At 42.7% G+C, this 18,081-nt stretch overlaps 1 protein-coding gene across 1 annotated transcript in view; it reads right to left on the bottom strand.

Moving 5' to 3' along the window:
* DDX46 (DEAD-box helicase 46) overlaps positions 1 to 18,081 on the bottom strand; it is a 102,839-nt gene that overhangs the window by 63,531 nt on the left and 21,227 nt on the right. Inside the window, exon 8 of the mRNA XM_073649554.1 lies at positions 5,849 to 6,014. Within this exon, the coding sequence (XP_073505655.1) occupies positions 5,849 to 6,014 (166 nt within the window). The remainder of the gene's footprint in view (positions 1 to 5,848; positions 6,015 to 18,081) is intronic.

Raw genomic sequence — 18,081 nt, forward strand, 5'->3', positions numbered from 1 at the left:
AAGAAATCCAAACCTACAGGGCCCTGTGTGAAAAAGTGATTGCCCACTAAACCTAATATCTGGTTTGGTCACCCTTAGCAGCAACAACTGCAATCAAGCGTTTGCGATAACTGGCAATGAGTCTTTTACAATGCTCTGAAGGAATTTTGGCCCACTCATCTTTGCAAAATTATTGTAATTCGGCCACATTGGAGGGTTTCTAAGCATGAACCGCATTTTTAAGGTCATGGCACAACATCTAAATAAGATTCAAGTGGGAACTTTGACTAGGCCACTCCAAAGTATTAACCCCTTTCTGACCCAGGGCGTATTAGTACATATCTGTGCCCTGGGCCTTATGGGCCTGATACGTATTAATACGCCCTGACGATTTCGCCCGCACACAAGCGGTGCGGGCGAGATCGGCTCCGGGTGTCAGCTGATTGTTACAGCTGACACCCTGTGCTATGTGCAGGGAGCGGTCCCGCACCGCTCCAGGCACATTAATCCCCGAAATCGATCGCAGCATTCCGGTGACAAGAGGAGGTAAGCGCTATACTTGCCTTATCTGCCGGCGTCCAGCGGCGTCTGAATCCGGTCCCGGATGTTGCCATGGTGATCCGACGTTATCATGACAACATCCGGGTCACCAGGAGGTAGGAAGTTGCTTTGGTCATGTGCAGTGCACAACCAAAGTAACTTCTCCCTGTGCAGCGCTGACAGGCTGCATGGCATAGGGTGCTGCTGCGCTCTATGCCATGCAGGCGATCAGGCAGCAAAAAGTGAAAGTCCCACAGTGGGACAATGTGAACAAGTAATAAAAATGTCAGAAAGTGAGAAAAAAAAAAAATAAAAAAATTGTAAAAATATTTTTAAAAAAAACGAAAAAAAATAAAATAAATTATTATATATATATATATATATATATATATATATATATATATATATATATATATATATATATATATATATATATATATATATATGTACCCATAAATAAATAATCTTATGAAAATAAATAAATAAAACAATAAAAGTACACATATTTGGTATCGCCGCGTCCGAAACAACCTGACCTATACAACTGTCCCACTAGTTAACCCCTTTAGTGAACACTGTAAAAAAAAAAAAAAAAAAAAAAAAAAAAAAGGAACATAAAACGATGTTTTAGCATCACACCGCCAAACAAAAAAAGAATAAAACGCGATCAAAAAGACAAATGTAAATAAAAATGGTACCGCTGAAAACGTCATCTTGTCCCGCAAAAAAACAAGCCGCAATACAGCTCCAACAACAGAAAAATAAAAAAAGTTATAGTTCTCAGAATAAAGCGATGCAAAAACAATTCTTTTTTCTATAAAATAGTTTTTATTGTGTAAAAGCGCATAATATACACACACAATATATATATATATATATATATATATATATATATATATATATATATATATATATATATATATATATATATATATATATATATATATATATATTATATATATAATGCAGTACCGCTGTAAACGTACTGACCCGAAGAATAATGCTACCTTATCAATTTTACCACACACAGAACGGCATAAAAAAAAATAAAAAATTCCTGAATTGTTGGCTTTTGTTTATTCTGCCTCCCAAAAATTGGAATAGAAAGCGATCAAAAAAATGTAATTTGCCCGAAAATCATACCGATAAAAACGGCAACTTGTCCCGCAAAAAAAACAAGCAGTGACATGACTGTGGGCCGAAATATGGAAAAATTATAGCTCTCAAAATATGGCGATGAAAAAACTAGTCTTTGCAAAAAAAATGCGTCTTTTAGTGTGCGACAGCTGTCAATCATAAAAACCCGATATTAATCTGGCATCGCGGTAATTGCACCGACCCGAAGAATAAAGTCGTCTAATCACTTATACCACACGAGGAACGGTGTAAAAATAAACTTTAGTGTTGTGCTAGGGCTGGGGTTGGGATTTTTTCAGAAGTTAAAAAAAAAAAAAAAAAAAAAAAAAAAAGACGATAATATGGCGACTAGTGAGCGCAAGTACTCGCTACTTGAGTTTGCATCGGGTGCTTGGGTATGCACAGAGTAAGGCGGGTGCTCGAGTGACATGCTCCAGTCGGCTCCCCAAATGTTTTGCAGCTGTTATACAGCCAAAAAAACCTTGCGGGGATTGACTGCCATGCACGAGCGATCCCCGCATGTTTTTTTGGGTGTCTAATAAAAAAAAACATGTGGGGCAGGGACTCGAGCATGTCACTTGAGCACCCGCGATACTTGGTGCATACCCTAGTACCTGATGCAAACTCAAGTAGCGAACACTTGCACTCAAGACTAATGACAACTTATTCAATATGATGACCTAATGTTATCAAATTCTGTGTCGTATCTCTGGTTTCAAAATGTTCACTATACCCCTTGATAAAATCCTTGAGGGGTGTAGTTTCCAAACTGGAGTCACTGGGGGGAGGGTGGGGTGGTTTCCACTATTTAGGCACATCAGGGACTCCCCAAACCCAACCGGTTACCCTTATGAAAATGCAAAATTGGAGGCTGAAAAACATTTTTGTTGGAAAAATGTGAAAATGTTATTTTTACGGCTCAATGTTATAAACTTCTGTGAAGCACCTGGGGGTTCAAGGTGCTCACCAGACATCTAGATAAGTTCCCCAAGGAGTCTAGTTTCCTAAATGGGGTCACTTGTGGGGGGTTTCCATTGTTTAGGCACATCAGGGGCTCCCCAAATGCAACATGGCGTCTGCTAATTATTCAAGCAAATTTTACATTCAAAAAGTCAAATGGCGCTCCTTCCCTTCCGAGCCCTGCCATGGTTTTTCCCCACATATGGGGTATCTGATAGCTCAGGGGAAATTACACAACAAATTTTGGGGTCCATTTTTTCCTGTTACCCCTGCGAAAATAAAAAAAATTTGGGTCTAAAGTAACATTTTTGTGAAAAAAGTTAAATGTTCATTTTTTTTCTTCCACTTTCCAAAAATTCCTGTGAAGCACCTGAAGTGTTAATAAACTTCTTGAATGTGGTTTTGAGCACCTTGAGGGGAGTAGTTTTTAGAATGGTGTCACTTTTGGGTATTTCTGCCATAAAGGCCCCTCAAAGTCACTTCAAATGTGATGTGGTCTCTAAAAAAATGGTTTTGTAAATTTTGTTGTTGAAATGAGAAATCACTGGTCAACTTTTAACCCTTATAGCTCCGTACTAAAAAAAAAATTTTTGTTCCAAAATTGTGCTGATGTAAAGTAGACATGTGGGACGAAGCTGAGGCGAAACGCGCGTCGAGGCGTTTGGCAGACAGTTATTACGAGCCCCTGATCTTTATCATCATGACTCAAGGTATTTATTTTCACGTTATTGGCTGGCATATTATATGACTAAAACATAACGTTAGGCTGTTTATCATCATCAGCTCTCGGTCTCTTACTTTGATTGTAGATAGAGTGAGAGACTTAAGATATTTATACTTACCTTGAGCCAGCATGGTATAGTGCTTTCAGGGGTTGATTTATTTTGATTTCAATCACTGCCCTATGTGCTTCACTTCAGCATAAATAATTAATTTAATTTATTCTTTGATATTTCTGATATATTTCATTCATATGAAACTATTATTTATGCGATATTTATATTGATTTGGTGCTTTATTAACGGTCTCAACACTAATATCGTGGGTTTATATACCCTGTATCCCTTACTGTTTTAGCTGTTCTTTTCCCAATACCCTCCTATGTGATGTCTTTATTAGAATAATATACTGTCATGAATAAAAGATAATGTTTTGTATAGATCTCCAATGTGTCTTGGGTATCTGTCTATATTTTCCTTCCTGTTATATTTTCATCTGTCTGACTGATATTTAGATACCTATTAGATTTTAGTTTGGGTTTTTGGTTTGGTGATTTGGAGATGGCATTTCACCTTCGGTGATTTGCTTTTGTTTTGGTTATTATGTGGGAAATGTTATTTATTAACTATTTTGTGTGACATATCTCTTTGATTTAAGGGCATAAAAATTTACGTTTTGAAAATTGCAAAATTTTCACAATTTTTGCCAAATTTCTGATTTTTTCACAAATAAACGCAAGTGATATCGAAGAAATTTTACCACTATCATGAAGTACAGTATGTCACGAAAAAACAATCTCAGAATCAGGGGGATCCGTTGAAGCGTTCCAGAGTAATTACCTCATAAAGTGACAGAGGTCAGAATTGTAAAAATTGGCCTGGTCATTAACGTGCAAACCACCCTCGGGGGTAAAGGGGTTAATTTTGTTTTTCTTAAGCCATTCAGAGGGACTTGCTGGTGTGTTTTGGATCTTTGTTCTGCAGCATAACCCAAGTGCTCTTCAGCTTGAGGTCACAAACAGATGGCCGGACATTCTCCTTCAGGATTTTTTGGTAGACAGCAGAATTCATGGTTCCATTTACCACAGCAAGTCTTCCAGGTCCTGAAGCAGCAAAACAGCCCCAGACCATCACATTACCATCACCACATTTTACAGTTGGCATCTTGTTCCTTTTCTGAAATACTGTATTACTTCTACGCCAGATGTAATGGGACATACACCTTCCAAAAAGTTCAACTTTTGTCTTGTCAGTATTCTCCCAAAAGTCTTGGCAATCATCAAGATGTTTTCTGGCAAAACAGAGACGAGCCTTTGTGTTCTTTTTGCTCAGCACTGGTTTTCGTCTTGGAATTCTGCCATGCATGCCATTTTTGTCCAGTCTCTTACTCATGAACACTGACCTTAACTGAGGAAAGTGAGGCCTCCAGTCCTTTGGATGTTGTTGTGGGGTCTTTTGTGACCTCTTGGATGACTAGTCGCTGCGCTCTTGGAGTAATTTTGGTCGGCCGGCCACTACTGGGAAGTTTCACCACTGTTACATGTTTTCCCCATTTGTGGATAATGGCTCTCACTTTGGTTAGCTGGAGTCCCAAAGCTTTAGAAATGGCTTTATAACCTTTTTCTAGACTTCTAGATCTCAATTACTTTTCTCATTTCTTCCTGAATTTCTTTGAATCGTAGAATGATGTCTAGCTTTTGAGGATCTTTTGGTCTACTTCACTTTGTCAGGCAGGTCCTAGTTAAGCGAGTTCTTGATAGAGAACAGGTGTGGCAGTAATCAGGCCTATTTGTGGCTCGGGAAATTGAACTCAGCTTCCCAAAGATGTAATAAGCCACAGTTAATTTATGTTTTAGGGAGGGGGGGGCAATCACTTTTTCACACAGGGCCCTGTATTTTTGGATTTATTTTTCCCTTAATAATAAAGACCTTAATTTAAAAACTGCATTTTACTTATGTTATCTTTGTCTCCTATTTAAATTAGTTTTCTGATTTGAAACATTTAAGTGTGACAAACATGCAAAAAAATAAGAAATCAGTAAGGGGTAAACACATTTTCACACCACTGTAGGTATGACCATGGCTTTACATATCCAGTCCTAACGATATTCATGTATATTAAAGAGAATCTGTCAGTAGGGTCATCCTTCCTAAGCAGTCTATATATCCATGTAGGTCATAGGAAGCTAAAATAAGACCTTGTTATCTGCAATCCAATGTCTCATTCCAGAGATGTCCATATTTTTCTTATGTGTAAATGAGCTATTCAGGACTTTGGCCAGACACTGATCTGTATGAGAACCTGCCTGAAAAACTTTTTTTTATATGAAAGGGGAAAGGCTGCGACCAATCAGAAATATTGGCGTGGAATTTAACCCCCAGTCACAGAGCGACGTAGTTGACTCATGTTTACTGAACAAGTTCTGTCAGTCACAGTGCCACAAACTACATACATATTCTAGAATACCCGATGGGTTAGAATCGGGCCACCATCTAGTTCGTAATATAATTACCTTCTGGAGTCATCCTAGCCAGCTCAGGAACTTCCACATAGAAATTCTTTCTATAGGGCTCATATTCAATCTTCCCATGGTCCACTGGTTCCAGGAGTTTGCGCTGCTTAGTTTGGAAGCCAGTCAAAGCCGTCTGAAGATCAACCTCTTCCTCCTCTGAAGAATACTGCAATTAAAGAGAAAACTTAAAAGCTCAATTATGCTCACAAGGCCCATCTACATTTCACTTGCACATCATTTGTTTTTTAGCCCTTGCCGTCATAGCCAGTTTTGACCCTTAAAACAAACCATTTTTTTAACCTCTTCATTGTGGCATGCCATAACTTTATTTTTTTAGCGACACATGAGGTCTTGTTTTTTTCGGGATGAATTCTGTTTGTCAGTGGCATCACTATATACTGTGTTCCAAATTATTATGCAAATAATATTTTCTCAGATTTTCCCAAATTACCTGTATGAATTGCAGTCATTGTAATTTTCCAGTCAAATAACTATTAGAGTACAATTGAAAGGTTTTTGTACAAACTGCCTATCATAACAGTATATTTAAAAAAAAATAAAAAACTCAAACTGCACTCAAAATGCATGTTCCAAATTATTATGCACAGCAGAGTTTTCAACCTTTTCATTTTAATAAAGAACAAAAAAATAGTCATTTTTGAAATTATAAGCATTAGCAGGTTATTACAAACTGAAATCAAACACTTTTCAACTCATAACTTTATTCTAGGTGGTGTAACATTTGCACATAGGACCCCTTGTTCGAAAGGAGCTTCTGAACTGTCTCGTCCATTGAATTTGTCAGGTTTTGGATGGTTTCTGCTTTAATTGTTTTGCATGAGGACAGAATACCCTCCCAGAGCTGTTGCTTAGATGTGAACTGCCTCCCGCCATCAGACACTCCTTTTGATGATGCTCCAGAGGTTCTCAATGGGGTTGAGGGCAGGGGAGCATGGGGGTCACACCATAAGTTTGTCCCCTTTTATGCCCATAGCAGCCAGAGATGCAGATGTGTTATGTGCAGCATGAAACGGGGCATTAAAATGCATGAAATGATCTCGATGGTCCAGATGGATGGAGTGGAGGATGGCTGGTTGATGGACACCCCATGCAAACACGGCTACGGCGCTAACAAGAAGGAGGTGGAGTAATGTTTTGGGCTGGAATCATGGGGAGAGAGATTGTCGGCCCTTTTAGGATCCCTGAAGGGGTAAAGATGAACTCCATAATGTATGTTGAGTTTCTCAAACAGCACTTCCTTCCATGGTTCAAGAAGAAGAACCGTGTATTCCGCAGCAATATCATTTTCATGCACGATCGGAGACTTGAAGCTGCGATCGTGTGACGTGCATGGCGATGGGCGGGATTAGTGACGCGCTTCGGAGATTAACAGCAGCATTTAACATGTCAACAGCCCACTGGTTGATCATAATTCCACCCGCGGCTGTTAGGGGCACAGGATAGCTGATTAGATCAGCTGTTATGCGCCTGAAAACATGCGGGCTCAACGCCAGAGCTCGCATGGAGTGCACGATCACAACATATGATATACCTATACGTCATAAGTCGTGAAGGGGTTAAAGAGTAACAGTTTATACTTATTACAACCACCCATCTGATAGCTACCTTTTGGAAACGCAAAGATCCTCCTACAATAAAAGATATTTACAGAATTGTGGCCCATAAAATTTATGAACATAACCACACTCTTAAAACCAATAATATTGCAAAATCCCCAAAAAAATTGGTCTCTCTGGAATAGAAAATTTGGGACAGCTTTGATCTAATTGTTTAGCAGTACCACCTCTCAAGCAGTAGACAAGATTATAGCTATCATATAAGCATCAGAATTGAGTTGTATTTGTTTAGCATAATATTTACCGGTCAATTGTTTGACCATTAACCATTTCGCACCAGAGCCTGTTTTTGCCTTCGTGACCAGGCCAATTTTTTCAATTCTGACCACTGTTACTTTATGAAGTAATTACTCTGGAACGCTTCAACGGATCCCCCTGATTCTGAGACTGTTTTTTCGTGACATATTGTACTTCATGATAGTGGTAAAATTTCTTTGATATCACTTGCGTTTATTTGTGAAAAAAATCGGAAATTTGGCGAAAATTTTGAAAATTTTGCAATTTTCAAACTTTGAATTTTCATGCCCTTAAATCAGAGAGATATGTCACACAAAATAGTTAATAAATAACATTTCCCACATGTCTACTTTACATCAGCACAATTTTGGAACCCAAATTTTTTTTTGTTAGGGAGCTATAAGGGTTAAAAGTTGACCAGCGATTTCTCATTTTTCCAACAAAATTTACAAAAACATTTTTTTTTTAGGGACCACATCATATTTGAAGTCACTTTGAGGGGTCTTTATGACAGAAAATACCCAAAAGTGACACCGTACTCAAAACCACATTCAAGAACTTTATTAACCCTTCAGGTGCTTCACAAGAATTTTTGGAATGTGGAAGAAAAAAAATGAACATTTAACTTTTTTCACAAAAATGTTACTTTAGACCCAATTTTTTTTTATTTTCACAGGGGTAACAGGAAAAAATGGACCCCAAATTTTTTTGTGCAATTTCTCTTGAGCGCGCTGATACCCCATATGTGAGGGAAAACCACTGTTTGGGCGCATGGCAGGGTTCGGAAGGGAAGGAGCGCCATTAGACTTTTTGAATGTAAAATTTGTCTGAATAATTAGCAGACACCATGTTGCGTTTGGAGAGCTCCTGATGTGCCTAAACAGTGGAAACCCCCCACAAGTGACACCATTTTGGAAACTAGACCCCTTAGGGAACTTATCTAGATGTGTGGTAAGCACCTTGAACCCCAAGTTGCTTCACAGAAGTTTATAATATTGAGCTGTAAAAATAAAAATTCACATTTTTCCCGCAAAAACGTTTTTCATCCCTTAATTTTGCATTATCATAAGGGTAATAGGATAAATTGCACCATGAAATTTGTTGTGCAATTTCTCCTGAACACGCCGATACCCCATATGTGGGGGAAAACCACTGCTTTGGTGCACGGCAGGGTTCGGAAGAGAAAGGAGCGCTATGTTGGCTGGGATAGGCAGCAGACACCATGTCACATTTGAAGAGTTGCTGACATGCCGAAACAGCAGAAACCCCCACAAGTGACCCCATTTTGTAAACTACACCTCTCAAGGAATTCATCTAGGGAAGTAGTGAGTATTTTTTAATTTTTAAATTTATACCATTGGGCAGTGAAAAAAGCATAATTATATTTTTACCACAAAAAAATGTTTTACCCTCAGATTTTACATTTTCACACAGGGCAATGGGTAAAAATGGTGCCGAAATGTGTCACACAATTTCTTCTAAAAGTGGCAATACCCCATATGTGGCTCAGCCATACGGCGAGATCTGGGGGGGACGGAGTGCTATTTGACAATTGGAGAACAAATTATTGTAGAATAGGCATTTGGATTTGGGAGCACAAAATTTTCTGAATTTCTTTTGGGGGGCAAGGGCCATTTCGCTTTTCCAGAGCCTTTCTGCTACCAGTAACTTGGAAGTCCTTTATATTTTTAACAGATGACGGACCTGAGTGGGGACTAGCTTTTTTTGAGGACTGAGTTGAAGCTTTTATTGGGAACATTTTATGTAACATTTATCCGGTGCTCTAGGCTGCGCACTTACATCGGGGTTTCCATCTAAATTTCCAAGTGATGTAATTCAGATGAAACCCCTGCGGGATCCATTCACTGTAATGAGGCAGCAGAGTTACTCTGGACTCCGTCTGGCCTCTGTTTAGCGGTGTCCTTTTTTTCAGAAGTGCACAAAACTGTAGCCAACCGCACTTTTATGCACGCCTAAAACAAATGACACTGTGGGATCCCAGGCTAGACGGCGTCCACAGTGGCCTATATCTGCCTCATTACAGGGAATCTTCCGTCATGGGTTCCGGCTGAATCACGTATTTCAGAGATTTACACGGAAACTCTGGTGTAAGTGCTCAGCGCAGAGCGCAGGATAAATGTGAGCAGAGCCTTACTGCGATCTTTGGGAGACATAATAAACAAATCAGTAGCAGGTGAAGAATTGGTTTTATTTATTTTTTTACGCCGTTCCTAGTGTGATATAACTGATTAGATTACTTTATTCTTCGGGTCGGTGCGATTACAGAGATACCAGATTTATAACGGGTTTTTATGACTGACAGCTGTCACACACTAAGACGCTTTTTTTTTGCAAAATCTAGTTTTTGCATCGCCATATTTTGAGAGCTATAATTTTTCCATATTTCGGCCGACAGTCATGTGACGGCTTGTTTTTTTGCGGGACGAGTTGACATTTTTATTGGTACCATTTTTGGGTACGTGACATTTTTTGATCGCTTTCTATTCCCTTTTTTGGGAGGTAAAATTAACAAAAACAAACAATTCAGGAATTGTTATTTGAGGTTTTTTTTTATGCCGTTCTGCGTGTGGTAAAAGTGATCAGGCAGCGTTATTCTTCGGGTCAGTACGTTTACAGCGATACTACAAGTACTGTATATTTTTTTATGTTTTGGCGCTTTTACACAATAAAACAATTTTATAGAAAAAATATTTTTTTTGCATTGCTTTATTCTGAGCGCTATAACTTTTTTATTTTTTGGCTGATGGAGCTGTATGGCGGCTTGTTTTTTGCGGAAGAAGATGACGTTTTCAGCGGTACCATTTTTATTTCCATTTTGCTTTTTGATCGCATTTTTTCCACTTTTTGTTTGGCGATATGAGGAAAAAGCATAGTTTTTTGCTCCGTTTTTTATTTATTTTTATTACGGTGTGCACAGAAGGAGTTAATTAGTGTGACAGTTTTATTGCTCGGGTTGTTTCGGACGCGGCAATACCAAATATGTGTACTTTTTTTTATTTTTGCATAAATATATGGATTTATCGGTTTAATATTTTATTTATTTATTTTTATTTATTTTGTATTTTTTTTTTTTTTTAACAGTTTCAAAACATTTTTTTTTTACATTTTTTACTTAGTCCCTGTATGGGACATTAACCGGTTCCCGACCGCCCACTGTAGATAAACGTCGGCGCTTGCCGGGCTCTGTGCAGTGCCGACGTTTAAAAACGGTGGGTGGTCTCGCAGTGCTCAGGACCCCCAGGGTCCTGCAAGCACTGCGATTCCGGTGCAGAGCGTTAGCTCTGACAGGGTACATCATCGGGACCTGATTAGATCAGGTCCCAGTGATGTTAACCCTTTGCTGTCTTCTATATGCTGTGATCTATAGTGATCGCGGCATATAGGAGACAGCAGGAAGAGAGGGGGTCGTCTTACCTCCGAAGACCTCCGTTTCGTTTGAGGACCTGGGGTTGCTATGGCAGCTGGAGGTCACATGACCGCCTCCAGCTCTGCCATATATGGTGTCCTTCCTGTCTGACTTCAGCCTGTATGTAGCTGAAGTCAGACAGGAGACTGACTGAAAGAGTCAGTGAAGATCTCATATAATGTAATATATGTGTATTACATTACATGAGATCAGTGATCAGAAAAATAAAAATTAATGTCCCATACAGGGACTAAGTAAAAATGTAAAAAAAAGTAAAAAAGTTTTTAAACTATTAAAAAAAAAAAAAACACAAAATAAATAAAAATAAATAAATAAAATATTAAACCAATAAATCCGTAAATTATTACAAAACCAAAAAAAGTACACATATTTGGTATCGCCGCGTCCGAAACAACCCGAGCTATAAAACTGTCACACTAATTAACTCCTTCTGTGCACACCGTAATAAAAATAAATAAAAAACGGAGCAAAAAAATATGCTTTTTCATCATATCGCCAAACAAAAAGTGAAAAAAAATGCGATCAAAAAGCAGAATAGAAATAAAAATGGTACCACTGAAAACGTCATCTTGTTCCGCAAAAAAAAGCCGCCATACAGCTCCATCAGCCAAAAAATAAAAAAGTTATAGCGCTCAGAATAAAGCAATGCAAAAAAAGTATTTTTTTTTTCTATAAAATTGTTTTATTGTGTAAAAGCGCCAAAACATAAAAAAAATACAGTAAGTGTAGTATCGCTGTAAACGTACTGACCCGAAGAATAACGCTGCCTGATCACTTACCACACGCAGAACGGCATAAAAAAAAACCTCAAAAAACAATTCCTGAAGTGTTTGTTTTTGTTAATTTTACCTCCCAAAAAACGGAATAGAAAGCGATCAAAAAATGTCACGTGCCCAAAAATGGTTCCAATAAAAATTTCAACTCGTCCCGCAAAAAACAAGCCGTCACATGACTCTATCGGCCGAAATATGGAAAAATTATAGCTCTCAAAATATGGTGATGCAAAAACTAGATTTTGCAAAAAAAGCGTATTTTAGTGTGTGACAGCTGTCAGTCATAAAAACCCGATATCAATCTGGTATCTCTGTAATCGCACCGACCCGAAGAATAAAGTAATCTAATCAGTTATATCACACTAGGAACGGCATAAAAAATAAATAAAACAAATATTATTCACCTGCTACTGTTTTGTTTATTATGTCTCCCAAAGATCCCAGTAAGGCTCTGCTCACATTTATCCTGTGCTCTGCGCTGAGCACTTACACCAGAGTTTCCGTGTAAATCTCTGAAATACGTGATTCAGCCAGAACCCATGATGGAAGATTCCCTGTAATGAGGCAGATATAGGCCACTGTGGATGCAGTCTAGCCTGGGATCCCACGGTGTCATTTGTTTTAGGCGTGCATAAAAGTGCGGTTGGCCACAGTTTTGTGCACTTCTGAAAAAAAGGACACCACTAAACAGAGGCCAGACGGAGTCCAGAGTAACTCTGCTGCCTCATTACAGTGAATGGATCCTGCAGGGGTTTCATCTGAATTACATCACTTGGAAAATTAGATGGAAACCCCGATGTAAGTGCTCAGCCTAGAGCGCCGGATAAATGTTACGTAAAATGTTCCCAATAAAAGCTTCAACTCAGTCCTCAAAAAAAGCTAGTCCCCACTCAGGTCCGTCATCTGTTAAAAATATAAGGGACTTCCAAGTTACTGGTAGCAGAAAGGCTCTGGAAAAGCAAAATGGTCCTTGCCCCCAAAAGAAATTCAGAAAATTTTGTGCTCCCAAATCCAAATGCCTATTCTACAATAATTTGTTCTCCAATTGTCAAATAGCGCTCCTTCCCCCTCAAATCTCACCGTACGGCTAAGTGGTACGATACAGCCACATATGGGGTATTGACACTTTTAGAAGAAATTGTGTGACACATTTCGGCACCATTTTTACCCATTGCCCTGTGTGAAAATGTAAAATCTGAGGGTAAAACATTTTTTTGTGGTAAAAAGACGGATTTTGGTAAGATCTTACCTGCAAAATCCTTTTCAGCGAAGGAAGGAAGGGAGACACAGTCATTACTAGTGGGTAGGCGGAGCCCACATAGGATAGAACACCTCAGATTAAAAAAGAGTGTTGTCCGGCCCCTCCAGCTTGGGCTCCTCCTACTCCAGCTCTCCAGTCCGTACACAAGCTAAGGAAGAGCAAATATCACCAGCGGAGCAACATAACCCCTTCTGAAGAACTTCAGAGAAAAAACAAGAGACAGGTTATGCATATAACAGAAAAACCACACAGTCCCAGGTACTACTCACTGGACCTGACCACTGCGATGAGCTGGCAATGCTGGAACAGAGCCTTAGCGCGCCGACCTCAGCCCAGATAATCGCTATCAGAGAAGGGTCACGCTGCATCTGAAAACACAACAACACACTTCTGCCATGGGAGGGAGCTGTGTCTCCCTTCCTTCCTTCGCTGAAAAGGATTTTACAGGTAAGGTCTTACCAAAATCCGTCTTTCAGCAGCAGATGGAAGGAAGGGAGACACAGTCATTACTAGTGGGACGTCCCAAAGCAGTCCAAAAATTAAGGGTGGGAAAAAACCAACAGAGGCAGAATCCCAACAACCTAGAAAAATGCGCAACTAGCGCTAAATACAAGTTAACGATAACTTAAACTACAGCCGCCTGCAGGACCCTACGTCCTAAGGCTGCATCAGCGGAAGCACTGACGTCCACCTTATAAAACTTTGTAAAAGTGTGGACGGAGCGCCAGGTAGCCGCCCGGCAGAGTTGAGCTGCCGAGGCCCCTTGATGAAAAGCCCACGACGAACCCACAGCTCTCGTGGAGTGAGCTCGAATCTTAATTGGACAAGATTCGCCCTTGAGTCGGTAAGCCTCTAAAATGGCCGACCGAATCCATCGAGCTATAGTGTCCTTGGAAGCTCGTTGACCACGCCGACGACCTGCTGGAATCACAGAGAGTCCGATTTCCGAAAACCTTGAGTAATAGACAAATAGAACTTCAAAGCCCGCACTAAATCCAATGAGTGCAAGGCCCGTTCCTTCGCATTCCTCGGTTCCGGACAGAGCGAGGGCAACACAATATCCTGTTTAACATGAAATTGTGACACCACCTTAGGTAGAAAGTCGCCCCGTGTGCGAAGCACCACGCGATCCGGGAGAAACTCCAGAAAAGGAGGCGAGCAAGAAAGAGCCGCCAGTTCAGAAACCCTTCTCAAAGAGGTGACTGCCACTAAAAAGGCAACCTTCCAAGAAAGCAAAGAAAGGCTAACGGAGTCCATAGGCTCAAAAGGCCCATGTTGAAGAGCCTCCAAGACCAGATTGAGCCGCCAAGGGGTCACAAGCGCCTTCCGCGGCGGAAACTGACGGGTTACCCCGCGAAAAAAGGAACGAACGTCCCTACGCGAGGCGATAGCCTTCCGAAACAGCAAGGACAAAGCAGAAACCTGACCCCTCAGAGTGCTAACTGCCAAACCCTTGTCCAGGCCATACTGCAAAAAGGCCAACAAATTGGGAATGGAAAAAATCCTCGGGTTCCTTGAAGAACCCGAACACCATGAAAAGAAGGCCTCCCAAGTCTTGTGATAGATCCTAGTAGTGGCAGGACCCCTGGCAGCTCGCAGAGTGGCAATGACTTCGGCTGAAAAACCTTGACGAGTCAAGATTTCGGTCTCAAGAGCCACGCCGTCAAACGCAGAGACTTCAGGTCCGGATGACGAACGGGCCCTTGGGTTAACAGGTCCGGGAGAGGAAGTGGAGGCGCAGCCAGAAGCGACACCAGCGTCGAGAACCACGTCCTCCTTGGCCAGTCTGGGGCTACTAACATAGCCGGGACTCTTTCCAGTCTGATCCGACACAACACCAGAGGAAGTAAGGATATCGGCGGGAACACATAGATTAGCTCGAATTGGTCCCACGGAGCCACCAGAGCATCCACCGCCACAGCCTTCGGGTCCTTGTACCTGGACATGAACGTCGGTAACTTGGTGTTGAACCTTGATGCCATCAAATCCACTTGAGGAGTTCCCCAACGGGAGCACAGCTGTGCAAAAATTTCTGGGTGAAGACTCCATTCTCCGGGATCCACCTTCTCGCGACTGAGGAAGTCCGCCGTGATATTCTGAACTCCCGGAATGTGAATCGCAGAGATGGCTGGCACTTTGGCCTCGGCCCATACCAGGATCCGAGACACTTCCATCATGAGCCTGGAGCTCCTCGTTCCACCTTGATGGTTGATATACGCGACCGCCGTCGCGTTGTCTGTCTGCACTCGGACTGGCAGACCGTTTAAAGGGACCGTCCAGTGTTGGAGGCAAAGGAAAATCGCCCTCAATTCCAGGATGTTGATCGGCAGGACAGACTCTTCCGACGACCATACTCCCTGAATCCAGAGATCGTTCCAGACACCCCCCCAGCCTGACAGGCTGGCATTGGTGGTTATGACCGACCACCTCGGAAGGAGGAAGGACTTCCCCAGGGATAACGCTTCCGGACGTAACCACCATTCTAGAGACTCTCGCACCCTGTGGGAGATGATGACACTGCGATCCAGCGAAGCCTGTGATCGATCCCAACGGTTCAGAATGAGCATTTGGAGAGTCCTGGAATGAAATTGGGCAAACGGAAGTGCCTCCATTGACGCCACCATCAAACCCAAAAGGCGCATACACCTTCGAAGGGACATTGCTGACGAAGACTTCATAACCTGTACATGTCGAAGAAGACTTGCTTGCTTGTCTGGAGGCAGGGACACCACTGCTCGTACCGTGTCGAAATGCATCCCCAAAAACAGGATTGACTGCGACGGTTCCAGAGACGACTTCTTCCAATTGACCAGCCACCCGAAGTCCTCCAGGAGCTGAAGGAATAGATTGCGAGCCGTCACCGCCTCCTCCTTTGAGGACGCCACAATCAAAAGGTCGTCCAGGTAGGGAAGAAACGTAACCCCCTGTCTTCGAAGGATCGCCATGAGAGGTGCCAGAATTTTTGTAAAAACTCTGGGCGCCGAGGCCAACCCGAATGGTAGGGCCACAAACTGGAAATGGTCCTGACCTATGGCAAAACGAAGGAAGCGTTGGTGGGCCCTTCCGACGGGAACATGCAAATAAGCGTCGCGAATGTCGATTGACACCAAAAAGTCGTTCTGTGACAGGGCCGCCACAACCGAGCGAAGCGACTCCATGCGGAATTTCCGGGTGCGGACATGCCGATTCAATCTTTTGAGATCCAGAATGGGGCGAAATTTGTCCTCCTTTTTGGGGACCACAAAGAGGTTTGAATAAAACCCTCTTCCCCGGTCCTCCGGCGGCACCGGTACCACCACACCCTTCAGCAGAAGGGAATCGACCTCCTGCCGTAGAGCGGCAACTAGCTCGGGCTCTGACGGAATGAGAGATCGGCAAAACCTGTCCGGGGGTCGAGAAAGAAACTCTATGAAGTAGCCTGCTGACACAACCCGCGTCACCCAGGCGTCCGAAACGCGGGACGCCCAAGTCGATTCGAATAGGAGCAGGCGACCCCCCACTCGAGAGCCCTCCAGTTAAAACCTGGCGTCAGTCCGCCTTAGCGGGCTTTTTGTCAGCTTCCCGCTTGTCTTGACGGAAGCTCTGTTTCCAGGGAGTGCGGGATTTCTGAGAAGCCTTTTTTCCTGAAAAAGAGGGACGACCCGATCCCCAAGAGGGCTGACCGGACCGTCCCCTGGACCGAAAGGGCCGCCGACTACTACCGGCACTAGGCCTGCCCGACGCAGAAGCCACAGTTCTTCGCTGTGGTAAGGCCGCTTCTTTTGCCTTTGCCTTGACAATCAGCTCCGTGAGGTCAGATCCAAATAACTGACCACCCTTGTAAGCTAAAGATAGCAAACCTTGCTTGGAAACCGCGTCCCCGGTCCACTGTCTGAGCCACAGTGCTCTTCTGACTGTGACCGCCGAGGATTGCGCCCTGGACAGCAGTGACGCGGTATCCAAACCTGCATCACTGCCATATCGGGCCGCATCCTCCAACAACTTGAAAAACCCATCCTGTCAAAAAAAAAACGTGTCCCCTGAAAACGTTTATCTGGACACGGGCGTTCCTTCTCCACTGCCCCATTAAGCTCATCCAGAGATGGTAATGCCAAGCGCGACCTATGCGACTCCTGAAACATCCGGGCCGACTTACCAGGACGTCTAGTTACCTCCTCCGGAAACTGTAACGCCTCCCTCATGGCTCCAATAAAAGCCTCTGCACGGCCCAAAAAAGAGGCAGAGTGCCCCTGCCGATCCTCCTTATCCGAATCGGACATCTCCCCATCTGAGCTTGAAGGGGAACCCTGCATAACAGAGATCTCCGAGTCGCTGCGCGGGGAGGGCAGTACCGGCCTGTGGCGCTTCCTGCCATGAGAGGATCTAGCTGACACCCAATAACCTAGAAGGTCAGACAGGCCATCAATAGAACGAGTGAGGGCCTCCATTTTGACCACTGCCCCATCACCGAAACCCCCGACCGCTGCGCTTGACGCCGTCGAGGACTCCTGCGTGTCAGACATGCGAGACTGATCCTGTAGCGGACCTGGGATCTGACATGCCCTCACACAGTATATGGCAGGTTAAACCTGTCAGTAAGTAGGACAGTGTGGTTTCTTAAAAGAAAGCTGAAGGGTTAAAGTTCTTAAATAGAGAGCTACCCCAGCTGACCCCCAATTAAGGGATAACCGCCTAATAAGGGGTTAATGTCGCAGACTCCCCACAACCTCTGTGAAATGAAAAGGATGTGCGAGCCCCAGACAAAAAAAGGAACCTCTATATGAGGTAACAGCTGCAGGACAGCACAGTCTGCCACCTTATTGTGCCTCAGAAAGGTGCCCTGCGCTGAGGGGGTGAGGGGTTAAGCTTCTGCCCTGACAGGCAGAAGCGACTCACCC

The sequence above is a fragment of the Phyllobates terribilis genome, unplaced genomic scaffold, assembly GCF_046119375.1.
Source record: "Phyllobates terribilis strain yellow unplaced genomic scaffold, ASM4611937v1 Scaffold_10__3_contigs__length_209671492, whole genome shotgun sequence".
NCBI lineage: Eukaryota > Metazoa > Chordata > Amphibia > Anura > Dendrobatidae > Phyllobates > Phyllobates terribilis.